This window comes from Aulonocara stuartgranti (genome assembly GCF_965226115.1).
Source record: "Aulonocara stuartgranti genome assembly, chromosome: 18".
Lineage (NCBI taxonomy): Eukaryota > Metazoa > Chordata > Actinopteri > Cichliformes > Cichlidae > Aulonocara > Aulonocara stuartgranti.
In genome coordinates this window covers 12529956-12549594 of record NC_138954.1, presented here as the reverse complement: position 1 = coordinate 12549594, position 19639 = coordinate 12529956, and the positions used below count along the sequence as shown (strand labels likewise).

At 40.3% G+C, this 19639-nt stretch overlaps 1 protein-coding gene across 1 annotated transcript; it reads right to left on the bottom strand.

Moving 5' to 3' along the window:
• Positions 1-769: 769 nt before the first annotated feature.
• On the bottom strand, positions 770-18101 carry ap1m1 (adaptor related protein complex 1 subunit mu 1). The gene is made up of 12 exons (XM_082514837.1): positions 17903-18101; positions 17010-17166; positions 16841-16908; positions 16615-16745; positions 13486-13633; positions 13177-13303; positions 12627-12769; positions 10121-10192; positions 9648-9806; positions 9239-9364; positions 1985-2060; positions 770-1574 (listed from the first exon to the last, which is right to left on the bottom strand). Exons 1-12 carry the CDS (start codon positions 17942-17944, stop codon positions 1552-1554), a joined length of 1272 nt encoding a protein of 423 aa, XP_082370963.1. The 5' UTR covers positions 17945-18101; the 3' UTR covers positions 770-1551.
• Positions 18102-19639: the final 1538 nt, after the last annotated feature.

The window sequence follows — 19639 nt, the reverse complement described above, 5'->3', positions numbered from 1 at the left end:
TTGCAACTAAACGTCTGGAGGATGGAAAAAAACAGAGCGCTGGAGATAAGCTTGTATTTATAGTTCACACGGGTGAACATTAAACTTCATCTTGATAATTTCTCTAAAAAAATGAAAGTTAAAAAAACATTTCTGTCGGTGGATAATGATTCAGGTTTGTTCCCAGACTGTGAACACCTGCTGCGTAGGTGTTTCTCAAAAACAGGTGCCTCGAAAGAAAAATAAAGACAACTGGAATCTAAATGATAAAATCAAGTCTGGCCATGTTGCAGGTAATGTGGTCACTGCAACCCTCAACACCTGCTCAGAGTGACTCACATGAATTAGGAGTATCACAGTCCCCTTACAAGACAAACTTAAGCAGTGACCTCATGCCGCACCACTGCAGCTTGGCTTGGCGTGAACAATAAGTAGTCTGTGCCGGTCCATTCTACATTTCTCCTGAGCATGTCTGCGATCGCTGACCACAGTTTGAGTCACATCCTTTCCAGCTCTCCTGCTTGTTTACGGAGTGCTTGCACAGAGTTGCCTATGATATCATGGCGGCAGGGGTATTAAGAGGCGCACTGTTTGAAAAGATCTACAGGACCAGGGTGGAAAGAACCATCCAGAGTTAGCTACAACCACAGGTCTGATACAGGAAACCCCCTCGCCAAAGTTTTCCCTCAATTCAGCAATCCTCACTACTCTGCACGACAGGTGTTTGCATGTGACACTACGACAGCTCGCTGTGATGATATATACAAAATGACGCAAGCACACCATGGAACATTTTTCTCTAAATAGACATTTAATGGTTTAAAAGCGTGTAGGTACAGACAGAGGAAAGAAAAACAGCTGCTGGGGTGGGACGTAGGGATTTCTAATTGTTTACCATGCAACCGAACCTTACCGCATTTAATTTTTTGGGGGGGGGGAGGGAGTCAAACTGACCAACTAACAGCACAACAGCAAAGCAGGAAATCAACACTCTGGCACGTATCAATGGCATCACATGAAGAAGATGATACAAAACATGTTTGTTTTCAATTTACAGTTTGTTTCAACTAATAACACTGATCGTTAACATATAATAAAATATATACACATCGTCAACAAAAAGGAATTGTGGCAGAACAAAGCAGCTTCATACAAAAAACTTTTCAGGCTGACCGAGTGGGATGTTGACCTGTGTGTAGCTGATTACAGTAACGTTAAATTGGAAATGTAACACTTGGTTGTTTTTTTAACAAATCTGACCCACTGTGATAGATTGTGCACGACTCTTCGCTGCATCGGGTGATGTAAACACTCCTCCTGCTATACTTGACCTTCGTATCGGGAGCCACACTGAAGTGAAACAATCAATTTCGAACCTTGCCTATCTGAAGGCTCCGTCTAAGATTTGCATTGATCATAAACAAATGTAACATCAACAAATACAAAACTAAACTAAAAGGAGATACTGGCAATCCTCCGCTGTTACGACTGCCACCTGCCATTGATAGCACATTAGCGGCTCGACTCCACCCCGTCTGACTTCCACCTGCCCACTGCCGGCTGAGGCGCTGCCTACTGAGTCCGGAGCTGGTAATCTGGGAAGGAAATGAACAGGACTTAATCAAATGGGGAAAAAAAAAAAAGAAGGGGGAATCTGAGAGAAATCAAGTGGAGGCAGCTGATGCTTTCCACCCAGAATGAATGGAATATGGAGGAAATGAGATGAGGATGTTTAGCAATTACTGGCAACATTAGCAAAAAGACCAACATGTGCAACCTTGGTAATCTCAGTGTGAAGATCGGGGAAGCTCGACAAAGAAAGTTCACTTTCTCACATTTTGCAGGACGTTGCCACATTGCCTCGTGTACTACAGCGTATCCCCTTTTCATAGAACTGCATGGGTGCAAGGTCAGTTCCCACCACATTGCACTGCATTGCCTAACTGTTGCATAATACCTGCACATATGCAGTATCTCATAACAGCACCAGTGTGAAGTGACCTACCTCCGTTTTGGGTGATGTAGCGCACCCACGGCAGGGCCTGATATCCACTCTTCTCAATGATCTTGAGGTAACGCACCTATGAGGAAGAAAAAAGAAAAAGCAGCTGATATAAATATGGTTGAAATTAAAAAAAAAAAAAAAAAAAATTTTATATATATATATATATATATATATATATATATATATATATATATATATATATGGCTCCAGCAGATCCCGGGAATAACATCGGAGATCTCTGTCCAGAAGAGCGCAGTCCTGGGAACAGCTAAGATACTGCGCAGGACCCTCAAGCTCCCAGGCCTCTGGTAGAGGACCCGAGCTTGAAGGATAAACCACCCGCAGGGGCGTGCTGGGTGTTTTTTTTTTTTTTTTTTTTTTTTTTAATATATATATATATATATATATATATATATATATATATATATATATATATATATATATAGACACAAACGCACGCACACACACACACAGAGGGGTCAATAATACGGTGTTAAAGTTCTAGAGTAATGTACTATTCTAGAGTATATTCAATGAATCATTTCCTCATAAAATTATTTGAGATATTAAAAAAATACTTTTACGTTTATCATCTAACCTGCACTCGGGCATCTAACTATAATCTAACTATGGCTACCATCCCAGTATGAACCTGGTAAGGACAAGCTACAAAACAAAACAAAAATCACACCTACAGGAAACTGACAGCTGACACTTCACCTAAGATACAAGCCTGTGAACTCTACAAAGAATGATAGCACCCAGAGGAAGTGAGTGCATTGAAAAGAAGAAAAAAAAAAAAGACAAAACAACGTAAACTGCCTGCTTGATTTCTAACCGAGGTGCACCCTGGACAGGTTGCCGGTCGCAGGAGACCGACCCTGAGAGAAAGACACTCATTCACACTCGAGTTCACACCCAGTGTCAGTTCAATTCTAAGTGCTAACCGCTGCACCACCACACCGCCCTATTCTAAAGATGTGGTTTTATTTCCACCCAACATGCACTTATTGTTCCATTTGCTGTTTTTATAAAACTGCAACGTATGTTTATTTCTCGAATCTTGAGAAATAAACAGTTATTTCTCATAACAGCTGCACTACTTTGTTGCTCACTGGGCTTCTTGAAGAAGCATATTTAAGAGTTTAATGGCAAACCTAAAGGTTTCAGAAACATATATATATAAAACATATACATGTATAATTCTTTTATTGAATGCATTTTTTTTTAAAAATGTTTTACCCACAACGATAATTGGCATTTTCTCCAACTGCTTTCTGCATAATAGCAAGTTACCAAGCACCCGTTGCCTCTCTAAGCAGCAGGTTGATAAGCGCTCAGCAGTCGAGAGATATGCTTTTAAGGCCGTGGTGAGCTGTGAGTTGTAGTAAAAGTTTTGTTGTTGATGAGGAAGCTGTAGTATGAGTCACACAGAGAAGAGGGAAGCGACTACAGAACAGCTTTCAAGGGAGACACAAAAATAATTTACATAACTGTATTTTTGTAAGTCCTGGGAGCAAAAAAAAAAGAGAAAAAAAAGGGGGAAAAAAATTCCACATCAGCACTATTGAGATACAACTTTCACAAGTCATTAACTGATATTTCACCAACCCAGTGTTACCACAGAGTTGATTTTCGAGAAGAGAGGCTAAAAATATCACTTCGTCTTCACTATATGTCCATCTTTGATTGCACACATGTTTTTTTTCCCTGGACAGGTGTGGGAAATGACACTGGCACAGTGTGTGTGTAAAAGTTTTTTTAAATGCTGAAATAGTTCACTTCACTTATCTGAATAATATCACAACAACATACCACAATGCAAGCAGAATTTCATGGTAATTACATGGTAAATACTGTGTAATTGGCACATCTAACACACAAAAAAAACAATATGCGGTGTCATAATTTGCAGGGATGAGGCGCAAAGCCATCTTGAAGCTGACATGACCCCCGCTCTGGGAGACGTCACCATGTCATGTCTCTATCATGCCAGTTCCCAGCTAGGAGCCGGATATACGGCGCAGGAATTTGCGGGTCAAGTGGTGGCAGGGCTCTGGTGAGGCCTCGGTACCGGCCGCCTTGTTATTACCTTCCAGTACACAGTGAGGTCAGAGCGAGAGAGCGCCGTGGTCACCAGAGACATGACGACAAGCGCATAGACGTGGGATCACCGAGTCTGCCGGCACAGCACTTCTCCTCGAACGCTGCAGCCAAACATGCAGTCGGCCTGACCGTGGGTACGCAGTCAGCAAAACGGCACCAAAAGCCATCCTCCGCAAAATATCATTATGGCTTGTAAGATGAGAAGGGGAAAGGAGGATGTTTGTTGTATCTAGTTTGGTAAGTACAGACTGCATGTGTGGTCTGCACTTATCAGGCTTTTGGTAGAAGTTATGGCTCAGAAACCATCTGCCAGCATGTTTGGGTTCCTTCGACTTCACCTAAAGAAGCACAATTTGAAAATATTACAGCAGCTCTGCTCTCACTGCCACTCAGCCAAAGTGTGGGGTTGCTCCATTTTCTAGTTAAGTTTATAAGGTGGAGTTACGTGCATCACACACACTTCACATGTGCGCTTCCCTACACTTAGTGGTAGAGTTAAGAGGAACTTTCTCATGCTTTGATATTTACATGTGTCTAATTAAAATTCACGGCCTCTTCTCACACGTAGAGAGTGGCGTTACTGGCAGCATTTGGGTCTGAGACCCAGTCTGCCGTTGCCCTGTAATAAGGGAAAGGTTACAGGCTTGAAACAAGAGTTTGATGGGAATATGGCTCTTAATAGGTTCCCTCTAAAATAGTGGGTGCACCACGGTATCAATGCAAACGTGGGGACGTTTCTCAAGCTTCTGGTCTCCCAATCAAAGCTCTGTACTTTGAAGACCTTTCAATCACTGATTCTAACACTTTGTTTATATGTTCTAAACATGTGCAGAGCAGTTCATTGCATTACTAAATTTAAAACAAGTCTTTATAACTTCTCAAATTCGACTACAACTTCCTTTTTCTCTCAATATTACAAATCAACCAAAGTGTAAAGTACAAAATGTTTTTTGAGTGATCATCTGAACAGTCTGATAAAACGCTGCAAGCAGCCCCACCTTGCAGGCAAACTTAATGAATCGGTTGAAGCTCAATGTGCAACCTGCAGCACTCAGCTGAAGTACGTTAGGTGTAAAAATCCCTGGGGTGCTTTGTGGCTTTCAGATTCAAACCTTTTCAGGTGGCTTCCTTCCAGGAAGTTACAAATTAAGCCGAGAAAGAAAAAAACGATCTTGACATTTGTTCACGGTGGAGTTTCATAGATAATCACGTTTTTTGAGTTGTGGTTTAGCGCTACATAGTTTTGCGAACACAATTATGTAAAACGAACATCTCAGATGCCTTTGCAGGTTTTGCAAAAAAAGAAAAACTGAATACTGCCCTGCAATTAAAAGTTTACTGATCACCATCAGCACGATCTTTTTAATTCCAGGATTATACTTGCAACATCCAACATCCACCCCATCGCTCCAATGTCTGCCACTTATCTGGATCCAGCTATCTAAGCAGAGCCAACTCTCCCCAGCCACCCAGAGAGACATAATCTCTCCAGCATGTCACGCGGTCTCCTAGCAGTTAGGGAAGCCCCTAATACTTCAACTCAGAGGCCTCCAGATGGCATACCAAGCAGATGACTGGACCACCTTAACTGGCTCCTTTCAATGTGGATGATCAGTGTTTGACTCACACTCTCTCCCAGTTATCAAAGTTTCTCGCTCCATCTCCAAGCGTGAGCACACACTACAGAGGAACCTCATTTCTGCTGTTTGTGTTTGCGATCTCATTCTTTTGGTCATTACTCAAACTTGTGGCCATACGTGAAGTTAGAAACATAAACTGATCAGTTCAGCCACATCTTTGAGCACTCTGTGCACCACAACAGTCCGTCATATCGCTTTACTCCCCACAGATCCTGGATTAATCTCCCGCTCCACTCTCTCCGCACTAGCGATCGAGACCACGACATGCTCCAGCTCCTCCGTCTGACTTTAAATGCAATAAACAAATGTAAAGAAAATAAGAGGCGGTGGATATGGACCACTTTATTCTCATCACTAGGCACAATTTCACTTCTGCAGGGTGTGTACAGATTAAAGTGATGAGAAAACACTTTTTTTCTGAGTGTGTTTCAGTCACCGAAGGTCACCAGTGTTTGAAGAAAACCACAAAAAAGAGGATTCATCTCCTACACTGATGCGCTATTCCACCGAAACAAAGAATATACAAACTGCAACTACAAATATCGTACTAAACATCACAGTTTAAATGTTGTTTGTGTGTGTGTTTTAAATAATTAATTACCATCTTACAGATGATGTCAGTTTTTAATGTAGGAAAAACACTTCATCCCATCACTGTGCAAAGCCACCTGTGTTACTGCACTAATTCATACATTTGCTCTTATACCAGCATCTGTTCGTTTATGAGCAAACAGTAATTTAAAGGAAGGAACGAATGGGGGATTATTTCTTTCGGCTACCTAATTGCCACAGAAAACGTCAAGCATTCTTATACTGCCAAAAAGCAACCCAATTACAACTATCATGCATTTCAATTAAGTTCAGCGTCTCGTTTCCGAGTGGGCTGCATAATATCCGTAGAATTTAATAAAGTTTTATCGAGAACCATAGGAAATGTGGAGACGCTGGAAAATATGACCTTTTAGCTCTTTTAATGGGAGCCACAGAGAAAACAGTAATAAAAGTTCAGACGTAATTGAAATTGTGTTAGCAGCAGAGAGAGGAGTCTCCAGCAGTCTCAAAGAGTCAACTATAAGTTGATGACACAGCTTATTAGTAAGACTACACTTGTGGTTTTAAAGTATTTTCTGAAGAAGGACGTTTACATACGCGTCAGTGCTTTGAGTTATAACTGACGCTACAGCTTTTGTGACAGCATGTCCTTGACTTACGTGTAACAAAAGACACACGCAGGGTTAATTATGTAACCGTCGTAGGTATATTACTTCCTTAATATACCTACGAGAGATTCGCAATGCCCTTCCCCACACAAGACTGTAAAAGCGATGAAACAGACACGTTCAGATGATTTCAGGTTCACGTGAAGGAGCGCATGTGTGAAGTGTCCAGACATGTACTGATGTCTGTGAAGGAATCAAGCCAGAGTGAGTAAGTGTGTTTGTGTTTGGCTGCCAGAGCTGGTTCTGGTGCAGCAGTGGCAGCAGATGAGTTCAGGTATGGATGTTCACACGCTTCACACGTGCTTTCCTTCCATCATTGTCCCACACTTCAGATTTGTAATACATTAAGTTTCGATAACCGTAAAAAAATATATATACATTTCCGCCTTCAGTTCTCAGATCCTACATGGACATACCCCACCCTCACTGGGTGAGTTCAATATTCATGTTAAAACTGAATATTAGTGAACAGGTGTTATTAGCTGCCTTCAGCTCATTTAAAAGTCACCTCAAGTGACGGCTAAGAACAACCAGACCCTGAAAAGGATAAGCGGAAGCGAATGGATGGATGGATGGATGGATGGATGGTACATTGTCTGATGTTGTGTTATTGGTTTTATCTGACCTGCTGTTAAATAAATACATTCAAAACCGGTTTTTAACCCGGTGACAGTTTAGATCTTTATGCTCTCTTCGTGATACAGTGGTACCTTGTTTATCGCGGGAGTTCAAACCTTTGTAGAAAAATAAGCCCAGTACTATAGAATGAAACCAAAGATCAAACCCTGTTTTCAGAACATGGGAATAAAGCAGCTGCGAGAGAATTCAACATTAATGAATCAATGGTACGGAAGTAAAGGAAGCAAGAAGAATGAGTTGAGTAACGTTTGACTTATCTGTTTTGTTTCGCTTAATGCGCCTTATAATCCGGTGCGCCTTATGGTCTGAAATATACGGTAACTTCTACCTTCCGCAGCTACCGCAGGCGTCTTTGATGGTGCAAAATGTTTCATCGACATTGTTGTGTTAGTTGGGAGAAAACTTACAAACATACAGTGCAGCACTTCAGAGTCTCACTGCTAGCGATCGCAGATTTATGTAAATTTGACAAGCTGAACGCATTCTGTACTGTATAGGAGACATGGCACGAGATTGATTGACAATAGTCTACAGCCAATCAGGACGCAGAAAACAATGTGCTGTAAAAAGGCGAAACCGCGTTATAGTGAGGGACCACTGTATATGCCAATGACTAATGTACAGAATGACAGTCATAATGAAATGTTGAGGAAAGAGAAACGGACAGCCTGACAAACAACCTGAAAACAGCATAAAATAAGCAAAATGTGTGTGTGTGTTTTCTTTTCCTAAGACAGTTAGGCAGTGGCATTGATGTCTTGCCCAACATTCTTTAAAAAACAGCTTTTACAATGTCAAGTTTAAACATCTGACCCCTAAGAGTATCCCTAAGGATATTTCAGGAGCTCTTGCTTTAGATAAAAAGTACAACGCTAAATTACCTGTGGCTGGTGTAAAACTGAGGTATAATTGTGCAAATGTACCTGCGGAAACACTGTTATTTTCATTGGAGGCCATAATATGATATTTTCAAATGAAGTTTGTCAAGTCGCCATTGTTTCCTCACATCAAGACATGGGAAAACGCTACACATATAATCACAGGACAACTGTGATTATACAGTATGAGCAGAGTGCATGTGTGTAAGTCTGCGGCGAGCAAGAGATTTCATTTAAACATGGAGCAGAAATGAAGCCTAAACATTAGCTTCTGTCTCAGTTTCAGGTCAAAGGCAATCAAAATCCAATGAATCTACTCACCTGCTAACAAGACTGACATTTTATATCATTGTTATTAACAGAAAAGCAGAGGGCCAAGTTCAACTTGATGAGCAGTTGCCGTCTGGTTGGCTCAATGCTAGAAATTTCTTAACCACACAGGGAAGCTGACTGTTTAGCAGTGCTCCCTTACTGCCCCCTCTGGCTAAAAACAGGACCGACGTGGATTGTTTGAATTCCAGCTGTGGAAACGGGGACAGCTGTGTGATGTTGCTACATACCAAGAATTCTAAACCCAAAATAATAATCAAAACCGCAGGTGTAAATAAGCAGCATTTAGTTCAGCATGCTTACAGACAGTATGTCACAAAGGGATGATGAATACATTTTTACTGTATGAACAGAGACAGTGTTTGTTTTTTGTTTAACAGCTTGTTGTTTGCTTAGGGTTGACAAGTTATTTGAGAAACCGCCGCTCGACGGAGATCATACCTGGATGCCTGAGGTAGTGAAGTATGGGATCTCAAACTTGACACTGATTGGTGGTTTCCCCTCCTTATCTTCAGCCTCTACGCTCGGGAGGCCGAAGTGGGCTCGCATCAAATACTCCTTTCCACCCTGTGAGAAGTTGCAACACAAGCTCTTTAATAAAAGACGAAAACAAACTATAAATCTACTGTGTTTCAGCTTGTAAAAGGAAAACCATATTGTATAAAGGCCCACAGCTGCTCCGCGTTGTTTCAGAGAAGTATAATTACAATCTGCATGTTTTTATTAACAATAAAAACCAGAATTGTGTAGCTTTATAACATAAGCAAACTACCATCCAAAAGCCTAGGGTAATATTACACAATTTCTGCAACCGTATGTATGAAGCTCGTGAATCACAGTTTCTGCTCACAGGGAAAGACTTGATTGACCAGACGATCTCACTGTTCTCAGGCACCCACTTCACACTGCCCACTGTGGTCTTGAATTTGGGTGAGTCAGCGTCCGTTGGCACGGGAATGTGAATCTCTACGTTGTTGGCTGTGGAACGCCTCTTGAACTGACTCTTTGCCTAAGAACCAAAACAAGCAGGTCAAGTCTAACACGCTGCTCTGCCTAAACAGGGTATTAAAACAGGGCTTAATTTAATGCGCATTTAAAACCTTAATAGTCAGAGTTACCACGCATGACAACATGATACAGTACATAAGCAGCCTGATCATAATTGCTGTATGCTTTGCCTGACTGAACATATAGAAGCTTAAGCCAGGCTGAGCTCCAATCATTTGTAACTCCACTTAAATTTTTCTTTAAATCTGACAGCAATAATAGTTCAGCTACACATGACGCGGGCAACTAAATGTACCCACTGAAAAAGCTTCCAACCTTAATCATGTACTCAATCCGACTGTGAGAGTGCTTCTCGATAACAGACTCAATCCAGATCAGGGGCTTCACCTGAAACAGAAAAACCACATCGATTTTAAGTGCACAAATGTCGAACGCACCACTTTAAATAACACATGACTTAGTCGCCACCCAGAGGGCAGCAGGTGTTACTACAGCAACCGAATATAAGTCATTTTGAGACTAGCTTGTACATTTATTTTGTTTCTACAGCAACCAGCAAAAGATACTCATATACTCATGCTGCAGTGGTGTCGGCTGTATTGTGTGAAATCTTGTAAAGGAAAATTAGGGAGAAACAGAGATTGCTCAAAACTTTGGAGTGACTTTGCAATCTGCGTTATTATGTAACTGCTTCTTGGTATATCCTTTTAAAATAGACGGTTACATCATCAAGTTACAAGAGACTGAACTTTAATCTTGTTTGATCAACTTTAATGTTTCCTTTGTATTTTTGTACCTTACGATATAAAGCGCTTTCAAGGCAACTGTTGTTGTGATTTGGCTCTATATAAATAATCTTTATTTATGAACTATGCCCAGCAAGCACAGATCTGGATTTAAAATGAACAGGTTTGTATTTTTTGTCCACACGCAGACAGCCTTCGTGCTTAATCTGACGCACATGTTATGGTATAGAAGCAGGTATAATATGGAAAAACCAAAGTATAAAAGAAACCATCCTTCAAACAGTTTTTACACGTATACGGTAAAGGGCTTAAAAGGCATAAAATAAAATACAGACAATTTAAAAAGTATTAAGAAGCTTAGCTGAGTAATATAACCAAGAAAAATTGCTTCTTAGATTAACAATTTCAGTTCTGCGCGCTGCAGCTCCTTGTTAACTAAAACTGAAAGACTTCTGCTCAACTACACCACTTCCTTTCCGGCACGCTTACTGGTAAAACTGTTGTGAAACACTTATAGAAACCATGAACCGAGTCCAAACTGGCAGAACATTGTAAGTCTGCCTATAGATTACCATTTGACTCAACAAATGCAATTTATCAGTTCCTTTCATCGAAAAAAGTTTGTCATTTTAAACGTTTTTTGAGAGTAGAGGATGATGGTTGAGCTCTTATCTGCTCTCTTTTTGTTTTTTGAGAGTGTTTTTTTCCCCTTCAGAAAAAAAGCACAGTTAAACACTATTCATAACACACGCCTATGTGTGACAACCACAGACCAAGTACTAAACCGTGTGGTTGTGTTTCACCTGTTTTCTTCTGTGGTTATCACAAACATTGATGAACAGATGAGGTACTAGTCTAAGCTGCTGGCTCATGAATACAGGCGTATTTACCCCATATGTGTATTTGTACAGGTATATAATGACTTTAATATATTCCCTTTGGGGTTTTTTTTTCTTTTCTTTTTTTTTTCCTTTCTTTCTTTTTTGTTTGCTTTGTTATGTTTTATGCTTTTCTTGATAATGAATAAAACTGTTTAAAGAGAAAAACATTGATGAACAGATGAGGTACTAGTCTAAGCTGCTGGCTCATGAATACAGGCGTATTTCTGTATACAAATAATTCTGCAACAAACCCCCCACCGTCGCTACCACCCCGAAACAGCCTTCTCCCAAAGGAGTTCTATTCAAAATATTTTTAACCTGTTTTTTTATATTAGTTCTGGTTCAAATTCACTTTACTTAAAATATCTATTTTAATCAAACCAGAAATAACAGAAAAACGCAAAGACTCGCATAACATAAAGTATATGGGAAAATAAAGCAACACTTACTTAACTATAAGCAGACCAATTGCGTAGTTGCCCCCTACAGGCCCATTTTGAAAGGAAAAGCCCAACATAAAACATTTTGAAATGGGTTTTTTTTGTCCCCCAAAAAGAAGCAAGCAAACACTTTATCTTCTTGGTAATTAAAAACACTCACTAAGGTGACATTAGGAGGCTTTATAGCAGAGGTTCTCATACATTTTCTGGAAAGCTTCCACTTCAGATGCAGAAAATGCTCCTTAATTTCTATCAAGCTGAATTTCAGTGCAATAATCGTCACAAAGCAGCATCAGCAGTAACAGTTTTTAGTTTACATAGAATCAAAAATCTGTTCATTCAAATTTAGTTTCACTACTTGGTCACCCACACTCCACCTGCAGTGGCTCTACTGCCCACCTGTAGGGCCTGCCCCACAGTTTATGAACCACTGCTTTAAAGGGTAAATGTAATTTGATTATTTCCACAAGTGGCTTCAGCTTAAATGATGAGATCAGATTTCAGTAGTGAATTCTATGCACGACCTCATTTGATTTGAAGCAGTAAGCAGATCCGGATGTTCACGTGTACACAGTCTTCATTCCAATCAGATTATCTGTCTGGATTCCTTTAATATACGCCCAGTTCTTTCACTGTTACAGCACTATGTATGTATGTTCACTGCATGTCCGTTTGCAGGTGTGTCAGACCCTTTCGGAGCCTTCCTCTGGTTTGGACTCTAACTACTCGACTTGTTCAGCCACATATTACTCACGTGAGTGTTGAGGCGGTAGGACATGAGCTCAAACTCTCCGTCGGGAGGAATGAAGGAGATGGTGCGGTCGTTCTCAAAGCGAGACAGACGGACACACTGGTGAAACTTGACATCCTCCAGCTCTACTGATTTACTCTTCCCTCCTGCAAATACAAGCATCAGAGGCGATTTAACGCGATTAACCAAATTAGCACGAATCAGGCACAGACTAAATAGTTGTTCTAAATAAAATGCGATTTTCCACATGGTACGGCAGGCTGTCAACCAATCAGAATCTCAGTGGCTTGGCTCAGTTCCTTCTGTCAATGTGTCAAAGTATCCTTGTGCAAGATACCGAACCCCGAGTTCCCTCCGATGCATCCATCAAAATGTGAGCGTGTGTGAACGTTAGATAAAAGCGCTTAGGTAAAGATACAAGAACTATGTGTGCTTAAATGACAGAAAAGCACTGTCATCTGGTTATTTTTACATCTATTATTACATCAACTATTCATTTATTGCTCGAAAGCTTCAATGCTTTTTTTTTCTTAGCAGCAAAGAAACAACTCACGTCCAGTGTTTTCAAACAGAACTTTGTCGTTCAGTCCGAGCCGTAGCTCGGGCATTCCAGAAAGGAAGACGCGCATCTTTATGGAACCAACAATCTCGCTACGGAGAACATTGCCGTTGGCACTAACCTGAAAGACAGTCAATGAGTAAAGAGGAACAGATGAAAGCACATATTAGCGATCAAAGACTGTACACACAAAACAGCAAGCTGGACAGTCGGAATGCGCTGTGACGCACCGGGAGAGGAAGTTTACAAACACTCTGACCGGCATTCCTTATGCAACTCGGGCCTTCTAAAACAAGTTCCTACCAGGAGGTTCACTGACTCAATGACGTCCAGGAAGACCTCATTTTTCCTGTACTTGATACCCTCTGACCTCCAGGAGACAGCGTTGGTGACTGTGGCGGGGGGTCGCGGGGCTCCAGTGTCTAGCTTGTGGCCCTCCTGAGTTATGTATCTGAGAGACAAAAAAATGTAAACAGGAGAAAAACCTGAGAAAAGGGGAAATTAACTGTCTGAGATGGCGAGTTCCCAGAAAACATCAAAGAAGAACAGAGATTGTTGATTTTATGAGGGAGGATTGTCTGACTTATTACTGTACTCATGTGGGGGAAATCCAGAGTTGGTTTGCTGCACGTCTACATCACTCACTTTTGAAAGACTAAACGGTCATTTACAGTCGTTTATGGTGATGACAGTAAGATCTTTTTGACTTGTAGGTATGCAGAAATGACGGGATAATACCACAAGGGAAAGCGCAAACTGTAAAAATCGGACATAAATAAATAAAACAATCAAATATGCTTTTTAGCACAGTGATTTGCACTGATTGAAAACCTGAGAAAATGTCATCGGGAAATTAGCAGTTAAAGCAGTAATGATTACAAATGACAGGAATTTGGCTGCATTCAGCCGCAGGTAAAACGATCTCTGTTTAAGATCTACTGTTTTTTCTACTGAGATTAGATGCACTTTATTGTTTGAGTGATTACAGTGTTTTTTTATTCAGGAAACTTCGGGGCTGTTGGTTTTTTTGTACTACGAAGGTCAATCACTTCTTAACAGGTTACGTAGCCAGGGTAACTTGTGCTGCGAACCAAACCTGCCCCAAAACAGGTTATGTCTGAGATTAAAGACCAACCTGAGAAATCCTCACCTACTGACCAAGCCGGTCTCTGGAAATTAGCGTCAGCATTCCTTAAAGACCCCTTATATTTCTGTGCACGTATAGTAGGAGCATCAAAAGTATTTTTTTTCCTTACATGCCATTTTATTCCTTGATTTTTTCCCCCTATGATCCTAAAACTTGATACCCATTTGTAGGCATACGTAGGTTTAAGGCTATGTTTGAATTTCATTTTTGATTTTATTCACTGCTCGTTCTCAGCCAGCAGCTGAAAGGATAAAACTGTCTGTTAAACATTAATTTAATGAAATACTCAATTATAATCCACCAGATTCTCCTGCGTCATAATGACAAACATCCAGCTTTCAAATAGGATCAACTTTATTTATAAAGCAAATCTTGACCAAAGCGCTTAAAGGGCTCTAACATTCGCACGGTGCTTTTAATACTAATCTACTGTACAGTGGTTTTCCTCTCACACACACACACACACACACACACACACACACACACACACACACACCCACGGCTCTCGCTCAGTTAGCTTTGTAATAGCCTGCCGACGTGTCTGCAGCAGCTGTGTTACTTTCAGTCTGTATCATGTGCTTAACGTCTTTGCATTTTTCCCATAGTTACGTTTTATCTACCGTTACAGATTCCTCAGCCTCTCGTCACATGCTTCCAATAACGCCCGATTCATGTCAACACATAGGGGAAAGTCTGGCTTACTGAGCAAGTTGATAACTGGCTTCACATGACTGCTTATCACGATTGCTAATGTTATGGTAAGTGAATCCAGATAAGGAAGAGATAGCCTGGCTTTGTTGAACTCATTGTGTTTGAGGCCCAGTTGTTTATCAGCAACAGCTGTCTTAGTATGGTTAGCTCAAAAAGCACCCTAAAGTTAATTTCCAATAATCTTGTCGTTTATTCAGGCAGCAGAGTGATTCAGCGATTAGCGCTGGTTCAGGCTCAGCTGGGCGCATTCTGTGTATGTTTTCTCTGAGTGCTCCAGAGACGTGCGGTATGATCTGGACAGGTCACCAGTCCATCACAGAGACATCCAACCATTCAAACTTACATTGACACCTTAAAGCCAATTCAGAATCACCAGTTAACCTAACAAGTTAACAACCTAACAAGTTAACAACCTAACCTATGTCTTTTGGACTGTGGGAGGAAGGCTCCACACACGAGCCAGTCAGCAGGTGAACTGAAACCCAGAGCCTTCTTCTTAAACTGAAATAAACTGGTTTCAAAAACATTTTCTTTTTGATTAACTTTGCAGCTGTACAGATGTCAGACCTACACTGTAAAGTGCAGCATTATATCATGGAGATTATTTTGTCTTTTATTACAAGCCCAATTCTAAAAGTTGGGATGCTGTGTAAAATATAAAACCCCCCAGAATGCAGCGATCTGCAAATCTCATAAACCCACATTTTATTCACAACACAATGTAGAAAACACACCAAAGGTTTAGCTCTGAGTGAATTTGATGGCAGCAATAAGTCGAAAAATAAAGTTGGGATGAGGCAACAAAAGAGTGGGAATTAAGTGGCACTAAAAAGAAACGTCTGAAGGAAAATTTTGCAACTAATGAGGTTAACCGGCTACATGATCAGGTATTAAAAGAACATCATAAAAACACAGAGCTTGTCTGACATCATCAAACTCAAAATTTTAATTTCAACCTTTTTTTTCTTAAGATTTTCACAGATTAAACATTTGGTAAGAACCCAGATTTTCCTGTGAATAAAATCTGGGTTCATGAGATTTGAAAAAAATCACTTTTTACTATCTTGTTTACATTTTACACAACATTTCAACTTTTGGTTAGACCTCCCAATTGTAGGATTCAGGGGTATCAATCAATACTGGTATCAATGAAAGACTATTAATAAGTTTTCAGTCTTGGATGAGTACCTCAACCTGCTCTGTATACCTCATTGAAAACAGACTAGGTTCACGTTTAGAGAGTCTGCCATGTTGTATGGTTTCTAAAGAACTTTTTCGTAGCCACCACAACCTCTCCTACACACATTTAAAGGGTGAGCCCAAGGGTATTCATATGGTTGCGATCTGCAGTTTCACCACTAGATGGCAGTAATTTGCTTCTTATAACTGTTACAGTATGCTAGGAGCCCCATGACTTTGCTTATATATGTTTTAGTTATGAATAACTAAAATGTTATTTTACACATTTGAGTTTCTTTGGTGTAAGAATAAAAATGGACCCATGACCCTGAAAATCCAGCACTTATGAACCCTCATGTTACCTGCAGTGAGACAGCAGCTAAGAGGATACTCACTCTTGGAGAATTTTGCTGTCAGTGGTCTGAGGATAGCCAAAGTCCATCAGCTCATCCATGAGCTCATATATGATAACAAAGTTGTCTCTAATGCTCTCCTCCTCTAATTCTTTGAAATACTCTGAAAAAACCTAAAACAACACAAATAAACACGTTGCACTTGTAGCAAAAGTATATGCATGTGTTATTGTTATTAACTAAAAGCTGGTGAATAATTAAATCATACCTGAACAATTTTGTACAAGAAAGAGAACACCAGGGAGACGCTGGCATTTTTTTTGGATGTTGCAACCACTGATGTGGCGTGTGTTAAGAAGTGTAACTACAGGACAGAGAGTAAGTACAACACGTGCACACCGTAAATGTTGATGTGTTTTGAGGATTAATAAGGATACAGTAGAGATTATTGTGTTTGATCCACATGAAACGGACGCCGCCATGAGCCAGAATTGGTGATAGCGTGCCCTCTTCCTCTTTGTCCATCAGAAGGGTCATGAAGTGCTCAATCTCTGACATATCCACATCTCCCCGATAATTTCGGCACACCAAGACCTGAAAGAGAAAAACAGCACATGTGCAGCTTTCATTAATATCAGTAAGTCACTGTATTTTCACATTAAAGCTCAAAACATGCGTTGCTGCCCAAAAAAGAAAAGAAAAGGCATGAGTATATTCACTGTATCTCAGAATGTATGTAAAGCCAGGGCAGTATATAGCAACAATATCATCATAACAACAGATATTTACATCTCCATATGTGCAGGCAATCTCCTTCACACCAAACACTTAAAGTTTTTTTTTATTTAAAAGGGATTCACGTGTTATTATTACACCTGCAAGGCTAAAGCAGAGACGTGGGTGGAAACTAAATACAGGTAAACCTGATACCTTAGGAATTTTTCATGCCCTTTATGTCTTTTCCACTTTTCCATTGATTTAGTCGGATTCAAAACCGACTGTTCGTGTAAATCACAAAGCATCATCACAAGCCCCCGGGCTGTAAATTCAGTGTACAACTCCCTGCTGCTAACAGCTGGTCCCCTGGCTGTTAGTCATCGGGTTACATTTTTATTCAACGCTATCGCCTGACATCACTCCAGGTGACACCTGTCATATAAATTGAAAATTGCTGACTTTCGTTACAAGGTAAACCCTCTAAATTGCAGTGTGAACCGTTGAAGATACGCTAGCTGCTCGCTGCAGACTGAGCCGCATTATAATCTGTCAAGCAAGAATGTGCTAGCTAGGCTAACCTTAGCTTAGCATCGCCCCTCCACTGTTACTTTACCTTTCCCTTCAAATCCAAGACGTACACGGCGCTCGCAGACATCTTGAACTTATTTACACGAGCCCAGCTAAGCTCGTTATCAGTTGATAATGTTGGCGAAAACTAGTTCAGTGCTAAAAATCAAAGAACAGACTTCCATTCATAATACTGAAAAGAAGAACACAACCCTTCCCCTTTTCTTAACACTCTACATTCGCAAGGAGCGCCCCCTGTGGAATAGGAGGGAGCACTACAAGTCTCTGGCATCCTTTTTTTTTTTAAAACAAAAAACATTTTATGGTTAAGTCAGTAAGACAGGAACTTAATTTAGATCATTATTAAATAATCTATATGGTAACAACAACAACAACAATAATAAAATAATAAAATAATAATAATAATAATAATGACCTTTAAAAACAGGGCTTATGCTTAATTATCTCACCCTTTTAAAATAATTATTAGTCTTTGAGGTAACCAAACAGCCTGCATATAAGCTGGAGTCATGATGGAGTGTAAACCAGTCTGGTGTGTAATCATGCCACTGATCATGCCACCTACTGTCATTGTTGTCATGTTCACATCCATGATAGAAACTGCTGCTCATGTCTTATCTCACTTTTGCTGACATGCTGTGAGATTCTTGATAGAAGCTGAGAACACAACAAAAAGATCCGGAAGATTGAAACTGGCAAAGATGGCTAAATGCTGATTAGACATTTCCATGCAAACATGCCAGTATAAACATCTTAGCAATCTCATAGTTTCTGGTTTGTGTTATCCTGTATGCTGACACCAACTTTGCTTTAGTATTGTAGCTCCATCTTCTGGATTGATGTGTCACACATGTTTTACGATACATAATGATCACCACAAGATAGCACCGTTTTCAACTGTTTTAGTGTCCAACAGAATAAAGTGCAGCAGTGGGTCTTAATTAAATATGACAGCATCAAACAATTCAACATTTGTTATATAATAAAATACATGTTTTCATATTTATTACTAGTAAGTTAACTTGTCGATTACTTTGAATAGTTTAGATTTTAGGGGTGCACTGGTCAACACTGTCATCTCACAGCTTCAAATCTGTGAGGTTCCATATTCTACATTTGCAAAGACATGCATGTGAAGTTAGCTGGTGATTTTAAATTAGCTGCAGTTGTGAAGGTGACAGTTGGCAGTTGTCTGTGTCAGGCCTGTAATGGAGCGGCATAGGCTCCAGGCCTAAGAGGTTTCAGTTTAATTTCAGGCACTTGTGTTGGAAGGTGAATGATTTGCATTTCTGCTTAATTTCAAAGATCTGATGATGTCAAAATAGGAGTCAATACATGACACAACGAAAAGCTTTTATTTATAAACCATGGCTTTGTGCATATGGTGCCTTTAGGGTCACTTTAAACCACACCAACTGACTTCCTCAGAGGTGAAACACAAGGAGAAGTCCTGCTGTTTAATACAAAAAATATAATGCTTATTAATGTGTCAGTGTGTCAAATTACACAAAGCTACTGCAGTGATATTGGAAGCATTACAGGCTTAGTATTAAGATAACAGAAGCCCGAGAGCTTGTTCAAGTGTGCTAACCCAAACAAACACACTTGGCTAAATTTGCATTCCCAGCTAATAGAGGTAGCTGAAGAGAGGACAATACAAAAATGCATTGTGGGTGAAAATAAAGCTGTACACAGTCCCACTTTCTACTGGTTTTGCACCTCTGCCTTTGGTATGAAAAGAATCTCAGCAGCCCGACTGTCA